The sequence below is a fragment of the Sciurus carolinensis genome, chromosome 13 (genome assembly GCF_902686445.1).
Source record: "Sciurus carolinensis chromosome 13, mSciCar1.2, whole genome shotgun sequence".
In the NCBI taxonomy this organism is placed as follows: Eukaryota; Metazoa; Chordata; class Mammalia; order Rodentia; family Sciuridae; genus Sciurus; species Sciurus carolinensis.
In genome coordinates this window covers 41,448,677-41,472,910 of record NC_062225.1, presented here as the reverse complement: position 1 = coordinate 41,472,910, position 24,234 = coordinate 41,448,677, and the positions used below count along the sequence as shown (strand labels likewise).

The 24,234-nt window shown below is 35.2% G+C and overlaps 1 protein-coding gene and 1 pseudogene across 1 annotated transcript; one reads left to right on the top strand and one right to left on the bottom strand.

Moving 5' to 3' along the window:
* Positions 1–24: 24 nt before the first annotated feature.
* On the bottom strand, positions 25–6,329 carry Tmem17 (transmembrane protein 17). Its single transcript, XM_047523417.1, has 4 exons — positions 5,803–6,329; positions 2,576–2,679; positions 2,303–2,416; positions 25–1,361 (listed from the first exon to the last, which is right to left on the bottom strand). Exons 1-4 carry the CDS (start codon positions 5,900–5,902, stop codon positions 1,083–1,085), a joined length of 597 nt encoding a protein of 198 aa, XP_047379373.1. The 5' UTR covers positions 5,903–6,329; the 3' UTR covers positions 25–1,082.
* Positions 5,901–19,101, top strand: LOC124962871 (AP-3 complex subunit sigma-1-like; annotated as a pseudogene).
* The last annotated feature ends 5,133 nt before the right edge of the window (positions 19,102–24,234 follow it).

Genomic DNA, 24,234 nt, shown 5'->3' with positions numbered 1-24,234 from the left:
TATTATGTTCCTTCAGACAATCCAATAATCACTAAAACATAATGTTCAGATATAACCACACAACTTTGTTCTTAACCTATTTAAATTCCTTTCTTCTATTTGCAAGGAAACAAGCTCATTTAGGATCACGAGCCTTTGGTCAACTTAGCTCCTCAAATCAAGCCTCATGTGAATTTATTGGGTCTGTAGGAGCTCTTCAATGAATAATTATCTAGCAGATAAGATCACAAGGGTTAATTTAGTGTGTTTACCACAGAATCTGCTACATAGATGGATCTCTAATATTTTTTTCTTAATTTCCCTGCAATTCTGTAACCAAAACAGAACAGAACAAAACAAAACAAAACAAAAACAAAACAAAACCATAGCCCCAAAGAATTACACAGACAGGAATGATTTGTTGCTTATACTTTAGCATATGTTGCTTATACTTTAGCATAGTTTATAATTTATTGTAAAAACATTTTACATACCACCACCACAAATACTGAACATGGGTTTATGAAAATTAGGATTTTATCACAGAAATATTTCCTAAATACCATGATAAACCACCTGTCTTCTTCATTATAACAAGCTAAAAAAAATAAGGATTAGGATTTAATTTAACCCTTGCAGACTTGAAGATTTGGTCTCTTGGCTTATACGTACAGTCTAATATGCAAGAATACTGATTACCATTTTTATGTGTTTAGAGATATATGGTCAAACATATAGCCAAGATATGGGTAACTGACAAGTTTAAAAGAAACATACACATTTCTAGTTATAGATTCTAACTAGAAATATTACAGTAAAACTGGTAAGCTACAACGACAATAGACAGATACCTACACACCTGAAAAAATCAACAACAAAAAGTTTAGCAGCAGGTGGACAACATTTAGGTTTTAGGGTTAGTATACCGCTTTCACATACTGTACATTAAAGTCTTATTGCCCCAGTCTGGGGGTTTCAGAGCTAGACAGCACACAACTCAAAAAACTTGCACTGTCCTTTTTTTTTATGCTAAATCTCTGAGTTTTCCTAATGCTTGTAATTATCTAAAATCGTCTTTTAGATTTGCACTTAATAGCAATGATTCAAATCTCTTCTATACATGACCTCATTCTTCTCATGTCTCCTCTGTTTGCAGAGAGCCGATCAAAGTCCTGGAGATGGAAACGAACTGCCAACTGATTGACCATTTTCCTCAAGGTAAGAAATGCTGAAATAACTTGGAAAGTAAGGAAGATAGTGAAGATGATATGAATTGCTTTTTCCAAGGGCAGATTCGTTAAGCCTTCATTAAAGAGCAGGAAAAGAATTAAAGGCAACTGCAGTAGAAGACTCAAAAGCCAAAAGCCAGCCAACTCAGGAACCTGCAATGATACACATAAATAGTGATTAGATCAGGAAAATGTGGAGTTTTGTTTATACACATAAACAAGTGCTTAGCACTACTAGGAATCTACAATATGGGCTCTGTGGGTAATTCAAAAGAAGTATGACGTGGTCCTTGTGTCCTTAGAGATCTTAGTGTGGAATGAGAAAACAAACAATGTGAAACAGTACTAGAATAGTACACTTTAGTCAATCATTAAATGCAACATTTAGAGGTATATATGCTATAAGAAGTAAGACAATGTAATTAGGGTAGGTGAAAGAAAGATATCAAGGAGCTAGTCTTTTAAAGTTGTGCAGAGGGAAGAAGGTAAATAAGCAAATATGTGAAGATGAGCATGACTCAACACATTGGAAATCAACACATTGGCCTGGAATGGATTGTTGGGTTAAGAAATGGCAAGAAATTTGGTAAGATATGCTGGGTGTGGCCTAATTATGAAGGGTCTAAAAAAACCACAAAATTATCCCAACATTCTGGTTACTGTAAGTGCTTCTGCTTTAGGCAGCACAATGATTCAAAAAGCATGGGCCTGGCAAAGGAAATGAATTTATGATTTTTCTCATTTTCTTATTCAGGATCCAAACAGACATATTTAATTGACCAAATATTTTCAAGGCCAATATGAAGATGAAAACCTATCAATTCTTAAGTGCTTACTATGTCCACATACTTAATATAAATCAATTCACTTAGTCTCAACAAACTTGAGAAATCAATGTTATTTTCTTCATTTTATATATGTAGAAACCAGAGCTCAAGAGATTCAGCAAAGAGACAACAGTGAGAGGAGTGGTCAAGTTGGCGCCAGGTCTTAGGTTCAGGCCTGATGCTCCTTCTACTATCCCACAATGCCTTACACTAGCATGAAACCTTACGGCATTTATGGGTAGCCCTGAGAGGAAGAGAAGGGCCTACCTTCTCCTGTAGATTTCCCATGTAACCCAGGTATAACCGGATGGCTTCAATTAAGGTTATTAGGATGATAACAGTGATCACAATGAATTTGTAGTAATCAGGCAAAACTGAATACTAAAAACAAAACAAAAAAAGAAAACATGTTTGTAAAATCTCACATACAGTAACACTGACCTAAGATTTAAAAAAAAGACTTAGAACTCTAATTTTATTAACCATGGAACGATGTTGGGGATGAGCAAAAGAGCCCTCAGTGGTAAAGCACAGACCTACCTTCATCTGGAGCATCATAATGCAGCTCACCCACCAAAGTGGGAAAAAGTAAGTGTTAAAGTAAAGTGACATCTGCAATGCCAAACTGGAGACCATTTCATTATCTACAGAAGAAACAGAAAAGGAACAAACTCTTAATCCTGGTCTCTGCCCTATGAATCCTTTTATTCCTGAAACTCCATAACTGTAATATTGGCTCAATTAAACTACAAATTTTAGGCCTCTTAATAATCCTTGACAGTAAAAGGAATATTCATCTTAACACCATTTAGTTCAAATATTGATTACTTGGGGGTATGTTTCAAATTCTTCAGTTGCTTATTTTGCCATTACGGTCTGCTGACTTTTTTGCACATTACAGTTATAAATTAAATATGGAATATCAAGATGAATCCTGTTGAACAGACAATAATTATCATTGCCTCCTCTGTAGAATTCTGTGAAGTCTATAAAATGAATGCATAAATACATAAATGAATCACAAACTAATCCCATATAAAAACTAATCTCCTCAAATTATAGGTACATCCCTCTTTTCAGCATACCCTAATTCTATCCATTCTTTAATGCCCAAGCCATCACTACCTTTCTTGATCATATTCCCCCACCCCAGCAGAAATCTCTTTCCCCTCCAGTTACTTATTACTTTAAACTGTGTATGAGAGTGTTGGCATAGAACCATTCTCCCCTTGCCCAGTCTAGTGCACTGAAAAGACCATGTGCTTTAGGGTCCATGTAAACCCAGAACTCCTCAAGCCTGTCTGAACTTGGATGCCAGACTTGGGATAAATCATTTAACCTTTCAGAGCCTTAATTTCATCATCCATAAAATGATATTAAAACTACCTCAAAGGCTGCTCATAAGGATTAGAAATAACAAATCATTTCACCCTGGAACCATGTCTAGCACACTCAGTAAGCCCTCAACAAATATTAGTCCCCTTTCTTTTTCTATATGTATTATGGGCTCATTATAAGCACAGACATGTCCTACCCAGATTTGAGACCCTCATAGAACGTGCATCTTACTTTGTACTCTCTGAATACCAAATACACATAAGCAGAAAGAATAATTTGATGAAAACATACTGTCATAAGGAAAGACATTATCAGGGTAGCCATTGTGATACATAAGTCTCATTTATCTAAGGTTGATAACCTAATACCTTCTGTTTTCAAGTAAAGGAGAAGATCACAAAATTAAGAATTTAACTTTTCAAAATCGAACCCTATAAGATACATCCTAAATTAACCAAATTCTTAAGAGCAGATACATATTTTGAAATTGACTGCTCTAAATGTAAAATTTTACAAAGGCTCTAAAGTAAATTTCTTAAAAACATTACTATTTTCTTTTTCCACAACTGAGTTTTTATCTGTCATTTAGTAATTTTTAAATAAGAAATAACCATAGTCTCTTACAGAAAAATGGTTTCCTTTAGCTTCAAGAATATACCTGGCTATTATGATCTTTTGGTTGTACCAATTTATTAAATTACTACTGATAAAGTAATGAATTTTTTAAAAATATGTTAAGTCTGAAGACAACTTACTAGTCTAGAATTTTTTTTTTTTTTTCATTACAACAGTATAATTTTTGGTCAGCTGTGGCCTGAGAGTGACATAAACTTGTTATTATAGTACAAATAAAACTATTTCAGATTCACAAAGAATAGAATGTGGAGAAATAATGATTCATTAATTAAGTTGAAAACTTTAAACTTTGGAGCAGTGGCTGTTGTCAAAATTTTTCAAAGAATAATTTTTATACATGAACATCTTAAAAGTTATGCTGTCTGTATTTCAGCAGATCAAAGTTATAATCATGCAACTGAAAATCAAGTTAATATGTAAATGAACTTTGAAAGCACAAGACACAAATTTACTAAATTTTGCAAAATGTTGAGTTCTGTAAATGGAATTTAAATTAAAATGTTATATAATCCGGCAGGCAAACTACTGGCCAACTGCCTGTTTTCATACAGTTGGTAAGCTAAAAATAGTTTTTCTTATGTTTAAAAGGTTGGGGGGGAAAGCAATATTTTGTGACACTCGAAAAACATTGAAATTTAAATTTCAGTGTCCATAAAGTTTTATGGCTTTACTATTGTCTATAGCTGTTGCAGAGAACATATAGCCTGCAAAGTGTGAAATATTTATTATCTGGTCCTTTTCAGTAAATATCTGCTGACCCCTAATACCTTGTATTATCAGATGTTAGTGTCTGTTAATCCTCACCCTTGGAATCACAAAGGAGAAAATTAATTTTTCACGTTTTTCTCTGCATGTCTTAAATCATAAAAAGGCCTACATTTGGGAAATAGGCACGTGATCACGGTGACAAGATATAACTGCAGGAACTAACTTTGCCTTTCTCTGCCCCCTTCTAAAAATCCCCAAAGCAGAGGAAAAGATTTTTATTTCCCTGCAGAGCTCAATGATGAAAACCACACAGGTTTGATTGACAATATGCTGTCTATCATAATGATTTAAGAGGCGTAAACTGTTTCAGAGGAAACTGCATTATCACTTGTCATCACGTTGAATGTAGCATCATTATGTCGTGGTATTTTGTGACTAGATTTAGGGAAAGAGTTATATATAGAAGAGGAGAAGACGGCAGGGAAGAGGGCGAGTTTTGATGAAGGCCTTGTTAGTATGGCAGCTGACACTCCAGTGGATGGCGGTTTACAATGACTCATTAGATTTTTTCTTTTTCCATCTCTTCTGGTGGAAAATGGCCTCGTGTGGAACATATTCATTCTGCTAGAAAAGGAGAAAAGGCACATCTACTTCACCGGAGTTGGGGCTGAGGGATCAGGAAGGGGAGATGCTTCGGCTGTTCCCCCGATCCTGGTTGGAAATGCCCCGGCCGGAGCTGCAGAGGAAAAGCAAAGTTGGCTTTGGTGGACCGGTGTGCTGTGAAGGAGGCGTTTTTATTTTTATTTGAGTCCCCTCCCAGGCAGCTCACGCGGCGCAAAAGCTGGCACCATCTCAGCTGCCGCGCTTGCAATGCGCCAGCCAGGTGGCACACGACCAGACCAGGCCGGGTTCGGGGCGGGAGCCTGGATGAGCCCGGGCCTCGGCACCCGGGCCCAGCCCCTCCTCCAAGGAGCTCCCCGCACAGAGGAGAACCAGCTGAAGGCGAAATCGCCATTTTAGGTCCGGGCAAAATCTGGACGCTCCAAAACCCGCGCGGCCACACCCATCGGGCCTCGGCCACTCACCCGGACCCTCACTGTACTCCGGCCCGGTCCGGCTGGAGTCGCTGAATACGGTTCGGCTGAAGTTTCCCAGCCGCTGGCGAACTGGATCCGGCAGCTCCATGTCTGGGCCTCAGTGTCCCTCGCCCCCTCACAGTCTGGCTGGTCTGCTGGCGCAGCCGCGCTCTGCGGTTCCCACGGCAACCTGGCGGCGTAAGACGCGGCGGACTCGGGGTACGCGCTGCAGCCTCATTCGGAGCCCTCTTGCCTGGCGGGGAGAGGTCTGGGGAGAGCGGGTTCCAGGCCCTGGGAGCCTAGCGCCCCCGCAGTGCTGCACACCGCAGATCCCTTAGTCCTGTCTTAAGCCCCACCGTCTTAAAACTAATCACAAGTAGTAATAAACCACCTGAGGTTGGACTGCAACTGCACCACAAGGCTCCCTCAAACCTTGCCAGTGGGACTGTAAAGTAGTGCTACCTTTCTAGAGAGAAATATAGAATGGATGCAGAACATAAAGATTGTTCATGACTCAGTAGCGCGTGTTCTCTCTCTCTCTCTCTCTCTCTCTCTCTCTCTCTCTCTCTCTCTCAATCTGTGTGTGTGTGTGTGTGTGTGTGTGTGTGTGTGTGTGTGTGTGTGTAAAATGTCCGGAGAAGGAGCGTGTGCATGTGTCCACTGGCTTAAAAACAAACAAAAAAAGACTGAAAGTAAATAATCCAAAATAATAACAGTAGTCATCTCTGGATAGTGGAATTATGGGTGATTTAAAATTTTCTGGACATATTTGTATTTCCTAAATTTCTCTCAAGATGTATTAAACACACAATCAAAACCATATAAGTGTAATATAGAGAAAAGCAAAAAATGAATGAATCAATATCTAGGTCAAGAAACATAAATTTATCAGCATCCCCAGGAGCTTCTCCATCCTATTCCCTTTATGTGTCTCAGCATAGGACAATTTTGCCAATTTTTATACTTCAAATTAAAGCAATCACACAGTAGGAGTTTTAAATAAAATCTGGTTCTCAAACTTAGAAAGTCAAGGGTCATAAGTTTTCTCTCATATGTGGAAGCTAGAGAGGAAAAAGGGAAAGAAATGAGGTGGGTGGATCTCATGAAAATCAAAGAGAGATCAGTGGAATAGAGGAAAGGGACTAGAGGGAGGAAAGAGAGGAAAAGGGAAAATAACTTGGGAATTAGACTGGCCATATTATATTGTTATGTGCATGTACAATTATGTAACAATGAATCCCAACATGTACAAATAGTTAGGAGCAATTATGAATAGTGCTGCTTTTGGTAAAAAGATGCCTCTTGATGAGTATATGCATGCACTTTTGTTGAGTGTATAACTGGGAGTGGAAATTTCTGGGGTAGAGGATGCTGTAAGACACAGCTTTAGTAGGGATTGCCAACAGTTTTCCAAAAGTATTGTACCAATTCCTGTTTCCAGCAATGTATGAACATTCTTCTTACATCATATATTTCACCAACACTTGATATTTTCCCCTCCTTTCCTTCCAGCCTTTCTGATGGGTGTGTGGCAAACTATTAATTTTAAAATCAAAAAGAAAACCACACATATTCATACCAATGTCAAGAGGAAGGCATAGGAAGACATAGTTTTTTTGGCTAGAATTTTAAAATAATTCAACAAATGTTTATTGCATTTCTACTACATTTTGGGAAAGTGTGCTAGGCTAACTAGGGATCAAACTCAGTCTAGTGAGAGAGTGCAAGACATGGGAACAAATCAGTACAATGCACTGTTGTAAGTGCTCTAATAAAAGAACATTGATGAAGAAGCAGCTAACTGCAGCTGGGGATGTCAGGGAAAAGCTGGCCAACTTCTTCATTTCAAGATGGTGTACAGGTCTTGGTACCTCCATAAAGGCTTCCAGAACCTTTTTAAAGCTGGCTTAGGTGACCTCCTCTGCATTTTTCAAAGCATCTTCCTGTTGTTACTTTGGTCCCAGTGCTGGCGATTCTGTAATTGTATTTTTATGTGTCTCTCTTGCTAGTCCACAGGCTCCTTGAAGTCAGGAAGGGACTTTAAAGTTGGAACCGAATGATGACTGAGTGAATAAAGAGAGAAAAAACCTAATGAGCACTCCGATGGCTTCCCAGTCTTAGTTCGAGGACTTAGCCAACCTTTATGTAAAGTTTTACTCGGTAGAAGGGCGAATTGATGTATTAAAACACAGTGAATTATAGCAATCAAAAAATAAATAAAAGTTACAACCAAGAATTCATTTTCATCTATCAAATGAACAAAGATTTTTGTAAAGGGTACAGTAAAACTGGAGGCCTCAAGTTCAGCTGATTTATTATTTGGACAATCACAGTGAGATAGGCAACTGACAATATGTACAAACAACCTTAAAAGTGTTCCTGCCTGTAATGGCCTAAGAGAAATTTTAAGACTCTGCTTAGGGAAAATCATCATAGAAACAAAGTTTTATATAAGATGTTACTTCCAACATTATTAGTATTAGATTTTTTTAAAAAGGAGGAGGGATTAGGGATTTGAAGTACCCAACCACAGGGCAGATTATGATACCCATAGTAAGCTGTTGGGCTGTTGTGTGAAGAATGCCCTTGGAAGCAGAGAGGCCAAACATCTTGAATTCTCAGCTTACCACCCAAGAGCTGTGTGATTGATTTGATTTCGGACTCTTGTTTTGTAAAGTGAGAATAATGATGTTGTACAGTTGTGGTTAATATGAAAATTATATCATTAAATAAAACTGTACACGATAGCTATCATTTCAACATCTATGAATGTTTATAAAGAAGAAATACCTACAGTTAAGCCAAATACTGCTAGCATTTAATTTTCTGAATTTGACTGTACCTACTAGATAATACTTCTATTACCTTCCTAGTGAATGCAATTAATCATTGAAAAAGTCCATGCACATCAGCCAAATTTATCAAAAGCCTGAGTGAAATATTTTAAAGATGTTTTCTTCTAGCATTGAAAAAAAAATGTGGAACACCCTTTTCAGATTGTAATTAGTTCACCAAAATCCAGGCAAAAGAAATTGAAAAAGTTATTGGTATTTTTCCTTTTAATTTTATTATTCAAATTTCCTGTAATGAATATGCATTTCAGAATTGGAAGAAATACTATTAAAAATAAATTGAGAGGAAGAGGCAATAATGGTGCAAAACTAAATTAGAGGAGGAATTTGAGAGGAGCAATGTGGTTTGAAAACAGTCCTACTGCTTGAAACAAATAAAGTTTGTCTGATGTGGGGTGAAACTTCCTCTGGTTCATTTTCACAAATTTATATTCTGACTGATGCAGAATCACAAATGGTCCAAAGACTCAAAAAACTTTCCAAATATTTTGTTAGTTGATGCTCACAATTTTTATAGGCAAACACATTTTTGAAATTCAGAAGCTCACAAGAGGGGATCCACTTTCAGGGAATCAGGGACTAGTATAACTTGAGTTCCCCATAAGCAAGATCTACTACTCAATGTAGGGATGTAAAGAGAGAAGTATGGAGCTTCTAGTCTTAAAATACTGGGAATCCTTTCTAAAAAGATTAATAAATAGCCCTATAGAATTAAACTGTTTAGTTCTTGTACCATTGCTGATGTTCAGAGAAATAGTTGCTTATATAATAACTGTTTAATATATTTAATTGGAGTTTAATTATATTTATGGTTTACTTATTTATTTTTACAAAAACCTGAAAGCTAATATGATTTGTTTCTCTTTAATAAGAGGCAAAATTGTCTGGTAATTATTTATCTTATATGATAAGAAATTGATTTGGGGAGTGATTTAAGTTACTCCTTGCCATAATAAATATATATATTCTTTGCATTTGATACTAGTAAAGAGTTTAGAAATGAAATCTTAAATGAATATGTCTTTCACTTTATTGCTTCAAAATGAGTCAGAAGAAATTTCTAACAATCTAGATAAATTTAAAAGAAATTATATATTTAGGTATAATATCTTTATATATGATTCTATATCAGCATCCACATTTAAAAAAACTCATTCTAAATTACCTGAAATGTAATCTTATAATCATCAAATTGTTAATAAATAATCAAAGCTTTTTGAATTCTTCATACAATATTTTCTATTCATAGCACTTTGCAAAGGTTTATAAGAAAGCCAGACTATGAATTATAGAGAAAGTAAAAGCTCATGAAAGGAATTTTTTATACTATATTAAGTGATATTTCAAGGCTGACTTTAATACTTTGCCTTCAAAGTCATCCCCATTGAGCATTTTTATTAGAAAATTCTTTCCCTTTTAAAATGCTGTTTATATTCTAGTTTTCTGGTTCTGTGGCATTTCTTTGTGATACACTGCTCATCTGCTGTATCAAGCAGCTGCTCTGTGTGTCAAACTATGTAGGAGATGAGAATGTCACGCGGAGGGAAGAAGATCAGAAAAGCAAAACCCTGCTTAAAGAAGCCTCAGTTCTGTCAAATGAATGGTGATTCTGATTAGAAGCAATGGTCATTTTATTGAATAAGTTCCATTTTTAGTAATGATAGTCCTACTGTACTAAACATATTTATATACTATAGGTGTATAACTATAAATTATGTTCCCCTTTCTGGAAGAAAATTGTTTTTTACTTCTTATTGATTATAATAAAATATTATATTCTTACACCAATTACACACCTTGCTCCTTGTGGGTCTTTTTGTTGTTTTTGTGATGGTGGGAATTGAACCCAGGACCTCATGCCTCCTAGGCAAACTCTCTACCACTGAGTTATATCCCAGTCCTCCTAGTTCCTTCTGGATTGTTTTCAATTGTGTTTCTCTGCTTTTAATAAATTGTATACTTTGTCTCCAACAGTATATTTTACATTGCTTAGTTATGTTTAATTCTGATCTTCAATCACATCAAAGCTGTAAAAGTAGAAATGTTATAAATAGATATTAAAATGAAAGGTGTACATGCAGGTAAAGAGTTCAAATAAATTTGAATTATTTATTATATGTGTATAGATGAATAACCCAACTCTCCATATTTTCTTGAAGATGCTTGCTTTGCAAAATAGAAAATCACTGCAATTTTCCCTGTATCCCATTTCCTCCCTCACTGTATTTTTAGTTAATACAGAATTGTTCTTTTTCTTTCTTTTGACTTCAACACATGCTGTGAAGATTAACAGAAGTTCAAGGTGGTTAGAGACAAGTATAATAGAATATCAACAGGGATGTTCCCTGGACCCTGGCCAAAGTCTAAAACTGTGCACAGAAGGTGGTAAGCACATGTATTCTAAGTTGAGGGGCCACCTATAGTTAGGCCACCCTACAAGAAATGTCAATATGAAGAAGCTGCCCTATGGTTAACATTCCCAAAGCCACCCCATTCCTATTCCTTGGAGTATAAAGCAGAGGAGGGTAGATAGCAGGTCTGCCTTTTGTGAGGTGTAACCTTCATGAGGTTGTTCTGTTCCCTCCCTTCTTCCCATTCTCACTGTACAGGAGGGCTGCTGCCCTAATTTCAGAAGAGACCCACTAGCTAAAAGGATAGGAAAGGGTGTAAAGGGAGGAGCACCTGTCACCTCACTCACACACACACCACAAGCCACAGGCAACAAACTTGTCTACCTTTGAGCAAGTCTGGAGGTAAAGAAAGAAAGGGAGGAAAAAATGGTTTTAAATTCAGCTTGATGTTTAAGTTGAAAATTAAACAATTAAGTCACAAAATTGAGTCTTTCATGCTAGAATGAGATGATTTCAATAACGAAGGGGCTGATAGATAAATGGAATCAAGCCAAGATACAATTAAAAGCTGACACCCAGCAATAAGTGAGTTAGCTAGCATAATTAATGGGGAAGGAGTATTAAGTAATGTGAAATATTAAGCCATTTCACATCTATACTGCAATGAATTGGGAATCCTGAAGGAAGTAGTTACAATCAGAGTTCTGATTTTTAGAGAAATGGAATGATTGATTCTGAATAATGTAGACCAGTAAGAGTGGTAATAATTCAAGCAAGAATGGTTCTGTATTTTAAAGAAAATGTTTTTATTAAATTTAATTGAAGTATAACATGCACACAGAGAAGTGCACGTGTGCATAAGCACAGAATTCTCCTAATTTTGACCAGGTGAACCCACCTGTATAACCAGCACCCAATCCAGGAAATGGAATGCCCCACAATCAATACCCCAGAAGCACCCCTTTATGCCTCTCAGTAATCATCCCCCTTTCATTCTGAATCACCATTATCCTGATTTCTGTGTTTATCAATTAATTTTGCCTGATATTATTTTTATATACATGAAGGCCTACATCATGCACCTTTTGTGTTTGCTTCTTTCACTCAGCTTTACAATTTTGAGATTTATCCATGTCATGGGCAACAGTAGCTCATTCATCTTAATTGCTGCTTAATATTCTGCTCTTTGAATTTATCATGAATTTTACTCATAGAAATGATGGTGGAAATTTGTGGGTTTTTTTCCCATTTTGCACTACTACAAAGAATGTAATGAGACTTACTTGCTATTATTTTATTTAGGATGTACATGATGGTGAGATTCACCATGGTGTATTCATAGCAAAGGAAAGTTATCCCTGTTTTATTGATAGTGATTATTTATATCTTTGTTTTTTTCTTGATTAATATTAATAGGAATTTAGCAATTGTATTAGTCTTTTCAAAGAAAAAGTATATGGCTTGTTGGTGTTATGTATTTTTTTGGTTAAATAATTTATATTTCAATCTTCATTATTTCCTTATTTCTATTCTGTGTGGCTTTAATTTTTTTTTCCTTTGGATATTACTTCTCAGGTGGACATATGGATCATTGATTTTCAGACTTAAAAATATATGCATTAAGGATTATAAAATTTCCTTTGTCTTTTCCTGTACTCCATACATTTTAATATGTAGTATTTTCAATATCATTTTGTTAAAAATGTGTTCTAATTTCTATTGGGATATCTTCTTTGACCCATGAATTATTTAGAAATGTATTGTTCATTTCAAACATTGGGGAGTTTCTATTTATCTTTTTGTAATTGATTTCTAGCTTAAATCCATTGTGATTAGGGAACATATTCTATATTATTCCAAACCCTTGATATTTTTTGAAATTTGTTTTATGGCCCCAGTTTTGACAAATATCCAGGTATACTTAAAAATAACTTTTTTTTTCCGTAGTTGTTCAATGTCATTTCTATGTATGTTTAATTAGGTCATGTTTGTTTATTATGTTGAAATCTTCTATATTCCTTTTTTTCTGCTATCTGTCACAGAGCTATGTTAAAATCTTCCTTTCTGATTGTGAATTTGTCCATATCTCTTTTTTGTTGTCAGTGTACTTTCTGATATTTCAAAACCATGTTACTAAGAGCTTAGAAATTTGAAGTTGTTATAACTTCCTGAATGAATCAATTATTTTTATCATTTTAAAATGTGCTGCTTTTTGCTCAACTCACAATAGCTAAACTATAGAACCAACCTAGGTTCCCTTCAACAGATGAATGGATAAATAAAATGTGATATGTATATCATACACACACACACACAAACACACACACACAATGGAATACTACTCAGCTTTAAAGAAGAATGAAATTATAGCATTTGCTGGTAAATGGATGGAGCTGGAGAATATCATGCTAAGCAAACTAAGCCAAACCGAAAAAACCAAAGGCAGAATGTTTTCTCTGAAATGTGGATGTTAATTCACCCATAAGTGGAGTGGGAGGACTAGGGAAGATAGAGTTACTTGATATTAGGTAGGAGGGAGTGAAGGGAGGGGAAGGGATATGGGGTTAGGAAGGATAGTAGAGTGAAAGACATTATTACCTCATGTACATATATGACTGCATGACTGATGTTATCCTACAATATGTACATTCATAAAAATGAGAAATTACACTCCATTTATGTATGGTCTATCAAAATGTATAAATGCTTTCTACTGTCATGTACAAAAATTAGATCAATTTTTAAAAATTTTTTAAAAGTGCTGCTTTTTAATGTCCAATTTAGTGGTACTAGACATGTTGTAAAATATACTGTGGTTTATAACATTCTTTTTATGAATGCTTAGTTAGTATACATTTTCCCACCATTTAACTTCCAAACTCTCTATAATTTTAAGATGTGCTTTGTAAGCAGCATAAAGTGTCTTTTTCAATTATTATGACAATTTTTATCTTTTAGTCCATATACATTTTTAATAATATTTAAAAATTTGGGTAAATCTATCATCTTACTACCAGTTTCCTATTTGTCCCACTTTTTCTGTTTCCTTTGTTCTCCTTTCTTGCTTTCTTTTAGATTTATTTTTAATTATTTTTTACCCTATTAACTTGTTAATGATACATTATTTTATTATTTTTTGTAGTTACTCCAGAGATAAAATGTATCCTCGAATCTAAATGCAAATTAATATTATACCACTTTCATGACGTGTAAGGACTCCAGGCTATTCTTCTTTCCTCTGTTCTATCTTTTGTGTTAATATTGTCATATATTTTAATTCTACATCTAATCAAAACACTACAATGTTATTATTATTTTAGGCAGTTAATATACATTTACATCTATCCAGATTTTTTTCTATACATATTTTTACACTTTATATTGTTCTTTGTTCCTTTATGCTTCTCTCTCAGATTATATTCCTCTTTGTTTCAGTATCAGTTTACTAGCAACAGAACCTCTCAGTTCTTAATTTTTTTTTTTTTGGTATGGAATGTCTTTATTTTACTTTAATTTTGGAATGATTTTTTGCTGTGTAAAATTTTAGGTTGGCAGTTTTCTTTTACATTTTTAAAGAAAATATTCTATTATCTGTTTTTATTATTTCTGATGAAAAGTCAGCTGTCAGTCTTACCTTGTTTCTTTGAAGGTATTGTGTCTTTTTCTGACCATTTTGAATTTTTCTCTTCAGTTTTTAGTGTTTGATATATCTAGATGTGAGTTTTACGTTTTTTTTTCCATGTAAATCTCTTGAGGTATATACCACTTCTTATATTTTGATACACTTGGGATTTGGGGGAAAATCTTGGTCATGTTCTGTTCAAATATTGCTTCTTCCTCCATTTTCTCTTTTTCTCTTTAAATTTAATATTTTTTACTGCATTACATAAGCCTTTTAAGGTTTAAAAATGCATTTTCTTTCTTTTATCCTCCCTATGCTTTGGTCTAGGAGCATGTTTAGAAGTAAAATTGGTTCTTATTAAGCAGAGTGTGTTTACTATGAACAAATCATGTCACTCTAGTCTCACTTTCTACTTTGTCAGAATTAGCAGCTTGCTCGTAGTCACATCAGTCACAAGGCCTATGATACCTAGTGTTTCTTTTAAATGAAAATGGCTTCCACCATCCATATGCTCAGGGAAGCAAAGTTGGGCTAGTCTTTTCATGGTAGTGGCCAATCAGATTAGCTCTCTTTATGATTTAGAGTAGGGCAATGTAGGAGGAACTGGTTAGCTAGTAACAAAAGGAGAGCAAAGAAAATCCTGAAGCAGAAGCAGGTACCATGTAGGCAATAAGAGAGAGTAGCCTTTTCTTCAGAATGGCCTTGGTTCCTGGAAGCTATTTAGTTCTAAGCACAGGATGTTTAAACCCATTTCTTTTTTTTCTAATATATTTAATTATAGATGTATATAATTATTTTATTAATTATGTGGTGATGAGGATCAAACCCAGTGCCTCACACATTCTAGGCAAGTGTTCTACCACTGAACCACACCCCCAGCCCTGTTTAACCCCATTCCTTAAGGTGACCTGAATGTATCTCTCTTTCTTGCAATCATAAGGGACTGATTCATCAGGAAGTGTGTATCTAATCTTCAGAAAAGTATTTCATTAAGACTTTTAATACTTTATAGACATGATTGAGAAAGATGCTCAAGGGATACTAATTAATGAATTGCTTCAGTTGAAGAGAGAGGTTTTGTTGATGTTCTTGTTTTTAATAAAAATAAGTTTCTCTCTTGTACCCTGTTTTATTCAACACTTTTATCACTTTTGTTGAAAGCATACTTATTAAATTCACTGAGAAAAAGCATTTTGTTTTAACAGTATTCTACAAGTTATAATGGCTAAGTCCAGTACATAACATTTAAAAAAAATTTTTTTGATTACAAAAATAATATATTTTTATTGTCAAATATTTAAAAAATTAAGACAATTAATTCTTTTTAATAGCCTATTTCTTATGAGATGTAGAATTAGGATCATAAAGAAATACTGTTTATAAATTATTAAATATTATTTTATAACACTGTTTTAATATCCTATAATTTATTTGACTAATCTTCTCTTAAAATCATACTGTAATACCACTTTCTAAATTTTTTTCTTAAAAACCTTAAACATTTTTCCAAATCATCAAACATTATTCTTTCAATTTTATGATTATACAAATTATTTTACTTTATTTATGAAGTAATATTCTATACATAGGAATTAGAATGCAACATGGTTGTGGAAAAATGTTATACTTCTTTCTGATTAACTCCTAGCAATGCATAGAATATTGAGTGGCTCATCTTCTTGTTGCTTTACCACTGAATAAAAGGCTTTTACCACTGGGTAAAAGACTTTTGAAATTCTTGCCAATTTTATAGGCACAAATTAGAATCTTGCTTTTTTTTTTTTCCCCTCCTTTTTTCCTTTTCTTTACAACAGTACAGGGGACAGGGGATCCAATCCAGGGACATGCACATGCTAGGCAAGTACTCTACCACTGAGCTATATCCCCAGCCCTTTATCTTGCTTTTCTTTAAATACTAGTGGAGCTGAACATTTTTTTTTCATATGTATATTGGCCATTTGGATTTTGTGGTATGGAAAATTTATGTTCATGTCTTTGGTTCATTTTTCACCTGGAGTGTGTATCTTAATTTTTTTTAGTTTTATGTATTTAAGCACTTTAACCATTTTCTGAAATATGCAAATAAATATTTCCTTCAAGTTTGTCATTTGCATTTTGCTAATGGAATATACATATATTTTTTATTTTTTTGTTGGGGGGGAGTGCTGGGGATTGAACCCATGGCCTGCATGCTAGAGAAGTGTTCTACCACTGAGCTACATCCCCAGCCCTGAAGGTGTTCATTTTTAAGAAGTTAAATCTATCAATTTCTTCATTGTTTTTGCTTTTCATGTCATACTCAAAGATATTTCCAAATTGTTACTATTTATTTACATCTTCCATCATAGCTAATGAATACTTAATATCAATAGACTAATGACCAGCTTGTAGATTTAGAATACCAGTTAGATAACCTCTGGATGTGGGAACTTTGATGTTGCCAGAATCAGTGTGCTTTGGATGCCAAAAAACTGTTAGGATCTTAGGCTTTTTAAATGAAGGTTAAGGGGTCAGTACCAGAGAGGCTTCAGTCTTACACTACTGCCAAAGGGATCAAGCTTCACAGTATGTTTGCTTTAGTTATGTTTGAGATTATTTATTTTATTTGGCTAATATTTGAACAATCATTGGAGAGAGAGTCTGTAGTAGAAATACTCCCTCATCCTCAGGATAAGGCAGATGCATTTTCATAGTAAAATGAGGTACATAAAAAGTACAGCTTTTAGACAATAAAAATTCTCAAAAGGAGTATAGTTTTAAGTTTGTTTTTATTTATACTCCTAAGGCAGCTTGAGTTTGTCTGTTATGAATATCATAGACATTAAACACTTCTTAAAAAACCTCTGTGCTTCTCAAAACCATGCTTATATTTCCAAGAGTCCTAATGCAAGTTTGGCTAAAATTTGCTTGACATGAAGCAAGGCTTGCGGATACAAAATTTAACATCGGAATTATTCCTTTTAAAAATGCAGAAAACAAGGAATAAAGACTGTATCTCCCTTTTATTCAGCACTGAACCAGGCAAGAAAAGAAGTAAAAGATTTCAAAATTGGATGTGAAAAAATAAAACTGCTATTATTCAGAATCAGAATTTCATATGGTCTTAACTTCATAGTCCTCACCTAGACAATTTTCTTTAGCTGTGTGTATCACATTTTAAGAATGTTGTGTGGGGAAAAAAATTGAAAGAGTTTGAGTAGAGGAACAATCACAGTGGTAATGAGGGGACTTTGGACACATCACAAGAGGAAAAAATTTGGAAATATTTTACCTGGGGAAAAGACGACTCACAGAAGGGGAGGGGGAAGAACCGAATTGATTTGTCTGAAACTATTTGAAGGAAGAATTGTAATGTGGAACAGATTATCTCTACCCACATCACCCCCAAGGGCCAAGAAAGTACAATCAGAGTCAACAGGAGGCAAGAGGAAGAGAGAGAGAAACGCTGGAAGAACTTCTAAGAGTCAAAGTGATTCAAAATTGTGATAGAGATTTTTTAAGAGGCAAAAAGTTCATTGTCACTAAAAGTTCAATTAAGGGTTGAGAGTAACGGCCACAGGAACGCTGTAGGATTCCTGAGGCTGTAGGAACTAAAGAGCTCATATTTCTTGAGCACCCTTTATATCCATGTCCTATCTCATTGGATCATGGCAACCCAGTGAACAAGGTTCTATTTTATCTGCATTTAGCAAATCAAACAGAATTAGACGAGACTCAGAGGCTTGTACGAGATATACATATGGAAACCTGGCATGAGAGGGAGGGTGCGGGTGGGGAAGCATCGCTGTCAAGATCCCGAAGCGAGGCTCGCTGCCTGCACCCGCCCTGGCCCCCAGCGCCCACCTTGACTGCCCCGGCCCAGCCGCTATCAGGGCGATCCTCACTTTCAACAACCGCGGGAAGCCGCGGTTCTCCAAGTTCTACCAGTCCTATAGTGAAGATGCACAACAGCAAATCATCAGAGAGACTTTCCATCTGGTATCTGAGATGAAAATATTTGTAATTTCCTAGAAGGAGGATTTTGATAATCAGTCTTAAGCTGTGTAATTTACTGTGACCTATGGAGTTAAGTCTAATTAATTGGAGGATCTGATTTACAGACTTATGCAACCCTATATTTTGTCTTCTGTGTGGTTTCTTCAGAAAGTGAACTTGGCACTTTAGATCTAATTCAAGTATTCGTGAAAACCTTAGAGAAATGTTTTGAAAATGTCTGTGAACTGGATTTAATTTTCCATGTAGACAAGGTTCACAACATTCTTGCAGAAATGGTGATGGGGGAATGGTATTAGAGACCAACAAGAATGAGATTGTTACACAAAATAATGCACAAAACAAACTGGATAAATCTGAGGCTGACTTAGGGGAAGCTCCAGCCCACGCTGTATCAACTATAAAGAACATGAATCTTTCTGAGATCCCAAGACATATTAACAATGGTGACATCAGTATAAAAGTGCCAAACCTGCCCTCTTTTAAATAAAATATTAAAAAGGTTACTCCCTGGTAATGGGGGAGGGGGAGGCGGCGGGGAGGGGGGGATCATCTAAGTTTACCATGTAGTTGTTTACCAAAAACAGAGGAGGAGAGTCTTAACTTTTGCTCTTGGATTTAAGTCAAGGTACTGTATAAAAAATGTGTAAAATCAGTACGGAACTTCAGTGTTGCTTTTCTTGCTCAGTTGTTTTAATGAAATTGAGTAGTTCCAGTGTGATTTTTTTTTCCTTTTAAAAATTGCATTCCTATGCCCACCTGAGGCATGCCTCTGTGTATTGGCAATTACAGTATTTTGAAAAGTAAGATATTTCTTTAATTATGTACAACCTAAAATGTTTGGTGTTTTGTATGGATCATCAGCACATCATTCCTTAATTCTTTCTGCTTTTTGTCACAATTGTTATTTAAACCAGGTAACTGGACTTCTGTAAAGAAAGAAAGAAAGAAATCTGATGTAGGCCCATACTGTCTGTTTCCAGAGCTCCAATTCTTAACCAATGCACTCAATTGTCTGGAAAGAGTGGCTTCCACAATCTCAAAGTTCCTTCAAACCTTGAGGTTGTATAATTGTATGGGAAGAAAAGTCGTGCCTAAAGGGTTTTATGTTAACAATAAATTTTGTTGACAATGACGATAGGTGGCTCTTATTTCAGTATCTAATCTTTAAGTTATGAAAATCTACCATCATTTCTAAATTAGAAAGCTGTTGGATATTCATACATCTACCAAGGTACAAATAAATTGGTAGACAATGACTGAGATCCCAGACAGATGCTCTTGAGGCTCTAGCAATAAGACTAAGCCTATAAATACCAGATGTAGTATGACTTACAAAATCAAATATCAGCAGTATTGAAGCATCATGGTTTTGGGTTTTTTCTTCTAAGCAGAGCCAACAGTTGATCTTGGGCTACTTTTATATCATCTCTTAATGAAATTTCTTCTTTTTAAAGCATTTTTGAACGTTATATCACTGAGTTATAAATTGTATCACAGCAGTCACAGAATGTGTTTAAAATTTGCAGCGAAATCTGTGTGTGTTTCCTTCAAATATAAAACTAGATTAAATATACATAGAAGTAATGTGTGTGCAAGAGATAAGTACAGAGATTGGCCATATGCCATTGTTATTAGGAAGAAAGGCATGCACACTAAGAGTTTTAACAAATTACAAATGCCAAGAAGAAAATAATATGGCTGTGTTTGAAAAGATCATGCTATTTACTTGACAGGCTCTGCCAGGGCAAAGTTACAGCTGTGGCCCTGCTTTGCAGATCATTTAAACAGGCTTTTCTTTATGTCACTGACACTTTGGTCACATCCACAGAGCTTTGCCATCACTAAATAATAATTATTATATGTGAGAAGATAGTCTACAAGCAGCTCCAGTGTCAACACTGCCACAAGTGAATCAACAGAAACATACATTAGTTCAGATGTTTTATGCCTAGTGCCTTCAATTTATTAATACCACCACACCTGTCAGAAGACAAATAGAAGGGAAAAAGCACAGATTATAATTATATAAACATAATATATATTTCTATTTTATAAAAATTACATTTTTTATAATATATTATAAATAGTACTGTGTGCACATAAATTTATGTGTTTGTATAGATGTATGTTTGTGTTTATATTTTTAAAAATCAAGACTGTCCTTTTAATGTGACTTTTATGATCCTCTTTTTAATCTTTTTTTATTAATTTTTAAAATTCATTCTTTGTACAAGACAATAGAATGCATTTGTACCTCTTTTTAATCTTTATTCTTTATATTTCAGTCTTCTTATATTAGCTTTCCTTATAGCCTGTTATCTTTGTATTTAAATGCATAGGGAAACATGGGGTGATATAAAGAATTAAGAGTCCTTACTTCTTGGCTGTGTCATTTGAATTCTCTGAGACTCAGTTTCTTCATCTGCAATACTGCCTACTCAAGAGTTGCTGTTGCACAGATGGAAGGAAACTATGAACAAAGATATTCTGTAAACTATGAAGCATCACACCAAAGTCAAGCCCAAAGGTCCATTTCTCTTAGTTTGGTCTTCAAAAGAAACTCCGAAGATCTATAAACTATCTTTCAACTCAAATCTCCAGATTCATGGGTTTCACATCCATGGAGTCCACAAATCATAGACTGGAAATAATGCAGGAAAAAATTGCATCTGGTCTGAACATGGACAAACTTTTTTTTCTTGTCATTATTCTCTAAACAGCACAGTGCAACTGTTTCCATAGCATTTATGTTATATTAGGTATTATACATAATCAAAATGACTTAAAGCAAACAGGAGAAGGTCATGTAGGTTAGATACAACCTCTATATCATTTGTATAAGGGACTTGAGATCCTTGGATTTTCATATCTATGCAGGGAAGTAATGTCCTGGAATCAACACCTGTGAGTACTGAGAGGGACAACTTAGCTAACAATGGAAATAAGCACAGAAGTGAATCATGGTAAGACTCAAGGAAAACATTTCATTGAGTACTTCTGTCGTTTCCTTATTTTAGCTCTCATGTGAATTATGAGGTCTACTGATCATATTTATTCTAGTGAAAAATTCCTGTAGTGGTTATTATAGTTCTAGTGATACAAGAAACACTAAAATCAAATTATGGGCAGTGCAGGGATAGAAAGGGGAGGGGATGATCCCCTTTCTGCCCCATCATAATGGGGCATGGATGACACCTGTATAATAAGATAAATTAACAAGAGAGAAGCATAACAATTTTATTTGATTACTGTTTTATGTGACACAGGATATTTCAGACTGAAGACCCAAAGTGCAGAGAACTGCCTCTACTTTTATGCTTAGATTCGATGAAGCATGGACAACCAGGTAGAAATGTGACTATACAAAAAGCATATGATCTCATGCTAATGGAGTGGAGAAATCCAGCAAAGTCTGTTTGTTCAGATTCTTCTTCTCATGCAATATTCCTTTGGAAAGGTGAAAGGAAGAGTACAATAATATTTTTAGGCTTTATAGTTTGCTCTGGGGAAAAAAGGTCTCTGTGACTTGCCATGGGGAAGAGAAACCCTAGTTTCCATGGTTTGCTTTGAGAGAGAGAAAGGGGAGCAGGAAGTAAGAGGACCGAAGGTCAGAGAGAGACTGCTTTTTTGAGGTCTGCTTCTGAGACCTTCATTTTGGGATATTGTTTTCTGAGCCCCAACAACAGGTAAGAGAAGAAGGGAACAACATATGCTGGTGTGATTGGAATTTAATATTTAATTATCATTTAATTAAATAATTAACTTTATTTAGCTAACATGTATATGTACCCTCCATGCCCATCTTATATAACTCTTTGGAAATTTAATGGAGTGAGAAATGGCCTGGCAATTCTTTGGTGGCTTCCTTTCCAAGCCACTATTTGACACTTTGGCCCTTTAGGAGCAGGGAGAATAGCAAACTCCAGGTTGAATTTCTGAAACAATTTTCTGCTGGAAGCCTCCAAGAAAGTCCCACAGGCATTGGGGAAGGGGACCCTATGGAAAAATGATCTCTTAATTCTTTTCAAGATGTGGCTAGAATTTCCAATCGTTTTGTTTATTATAAGTTGGTTGAGTTTTTTCTTCCTTTCATACTTAAATAAAAGGATTGCTGATCCTTTAAAAACTGTCACAGAAGTGGAAGACAGATTCAAATTTAAATGGTACAGTGCTGTTTTGTGCTTTCATAGGTGTTTGTCAGAATTTTTCAAACCTGAAAGCTCCAAAGGTGAGAGATGTCATCCCTCAAGTGGCAGTAAGTGATCCTCACAAAAAGCCAGGGAGACAGAGAAGGCTATGCATAGGACTGGAGGGGTTCAGGAGGAGGCTGGGGAGGAAGTATTCCTTTCCTCATCCAGGGGTGGACTGTTAACTTGTGCTCTTCTTTCATGATGACCAAAATTCTTCTTTAACTCAGCTGGAAGGCTGTGATTTTCAGGGAAAAGAAATCCTTCAAATTCTAACTACCCAGAGCTGTATGAGGAAAGCATTAGTGCTATTTGGTTTGTATGCCTCTGTATATATTTTACATGTTTGGATTACAATAATTCCTCCCATTTGTATAAGGTCTTGCCATCTTAAAAGCACCTTATGCTCTTAATCCTCACAATAAACACTGATAGGAAGGTACAGATGGCTCTTCATTCATAATGGCTCCACTCAACACTCTGCGTTTATGACCTTTATTATTATAAAAATGATAATAATATGGCTAAGTCTCACCTGGTGACTGCCTGAATCTCATCAGAGGTGACAGGAAAAATGAAGCTGCTCTCATGGTGACGCGAGGAGTAAAGTGGGAAAATTTTGATTCTGTGGGTTCAGATATAGATGAAGCCAATCTATGTGGATATAAATTAGGCAACACTCTTGCAAAGGTGTTGTTCATCCATTTGGAAGAAGAGTTGCTTCCAGACATCAAAGGAAGAAGTTTTTATTGGGAGTAAAAGCTGATTGGATTACTTTTGGAAGACAGTTGGGAAAGCATTAACTGTTTAGGGAAGAAGTCACAATAACCAAGAGTAGCAGCAAACAGTTTGTCTACAAACTCTGCTAAAGATGAAGACTACTGTGTGCTATAAGTATTTAATGATAATAAAAGCAGAAGGTGAGATGGGAAGAGGATGAGGTGGAGCTGGAGAAGGAAAAAATGAAGATACCATTGCAATATGAACAACTTTTAACATTCAAAGAAGTTTCTACCCACCAAATCTGCAATGATAGTTTTTAAACAGATGGTCCTAATTTTGATTGCAGTTTCAAAGTCCATACAGCATTGAAGCATTCACTTGCTCCAGAGAAATTTATCAGAAAAACAAAATGTCTTTAATTAGAACTTCTTTGGATTGGTATTTTTAAAAGTCTCAGTCATTTGATAAGGAATAATTCTTTAAAAGGATCATTTACCACATTGACTTTTTCTTTATAAATTCAGGAAATTACTATAAATGCATTTGTTTGTTTTTTCATGATTGAACTTGGTATTTGGCAGTATAAAATGGGTGTCCAAGAACACTATCTTCAGTTTTAATCTTATAGGTAATAAAGGCTTAACTAACAGAAGCTCAACTTGTGACAAACATCAGGAATAAATTAGATCATCAATGTAATGTAATCAACC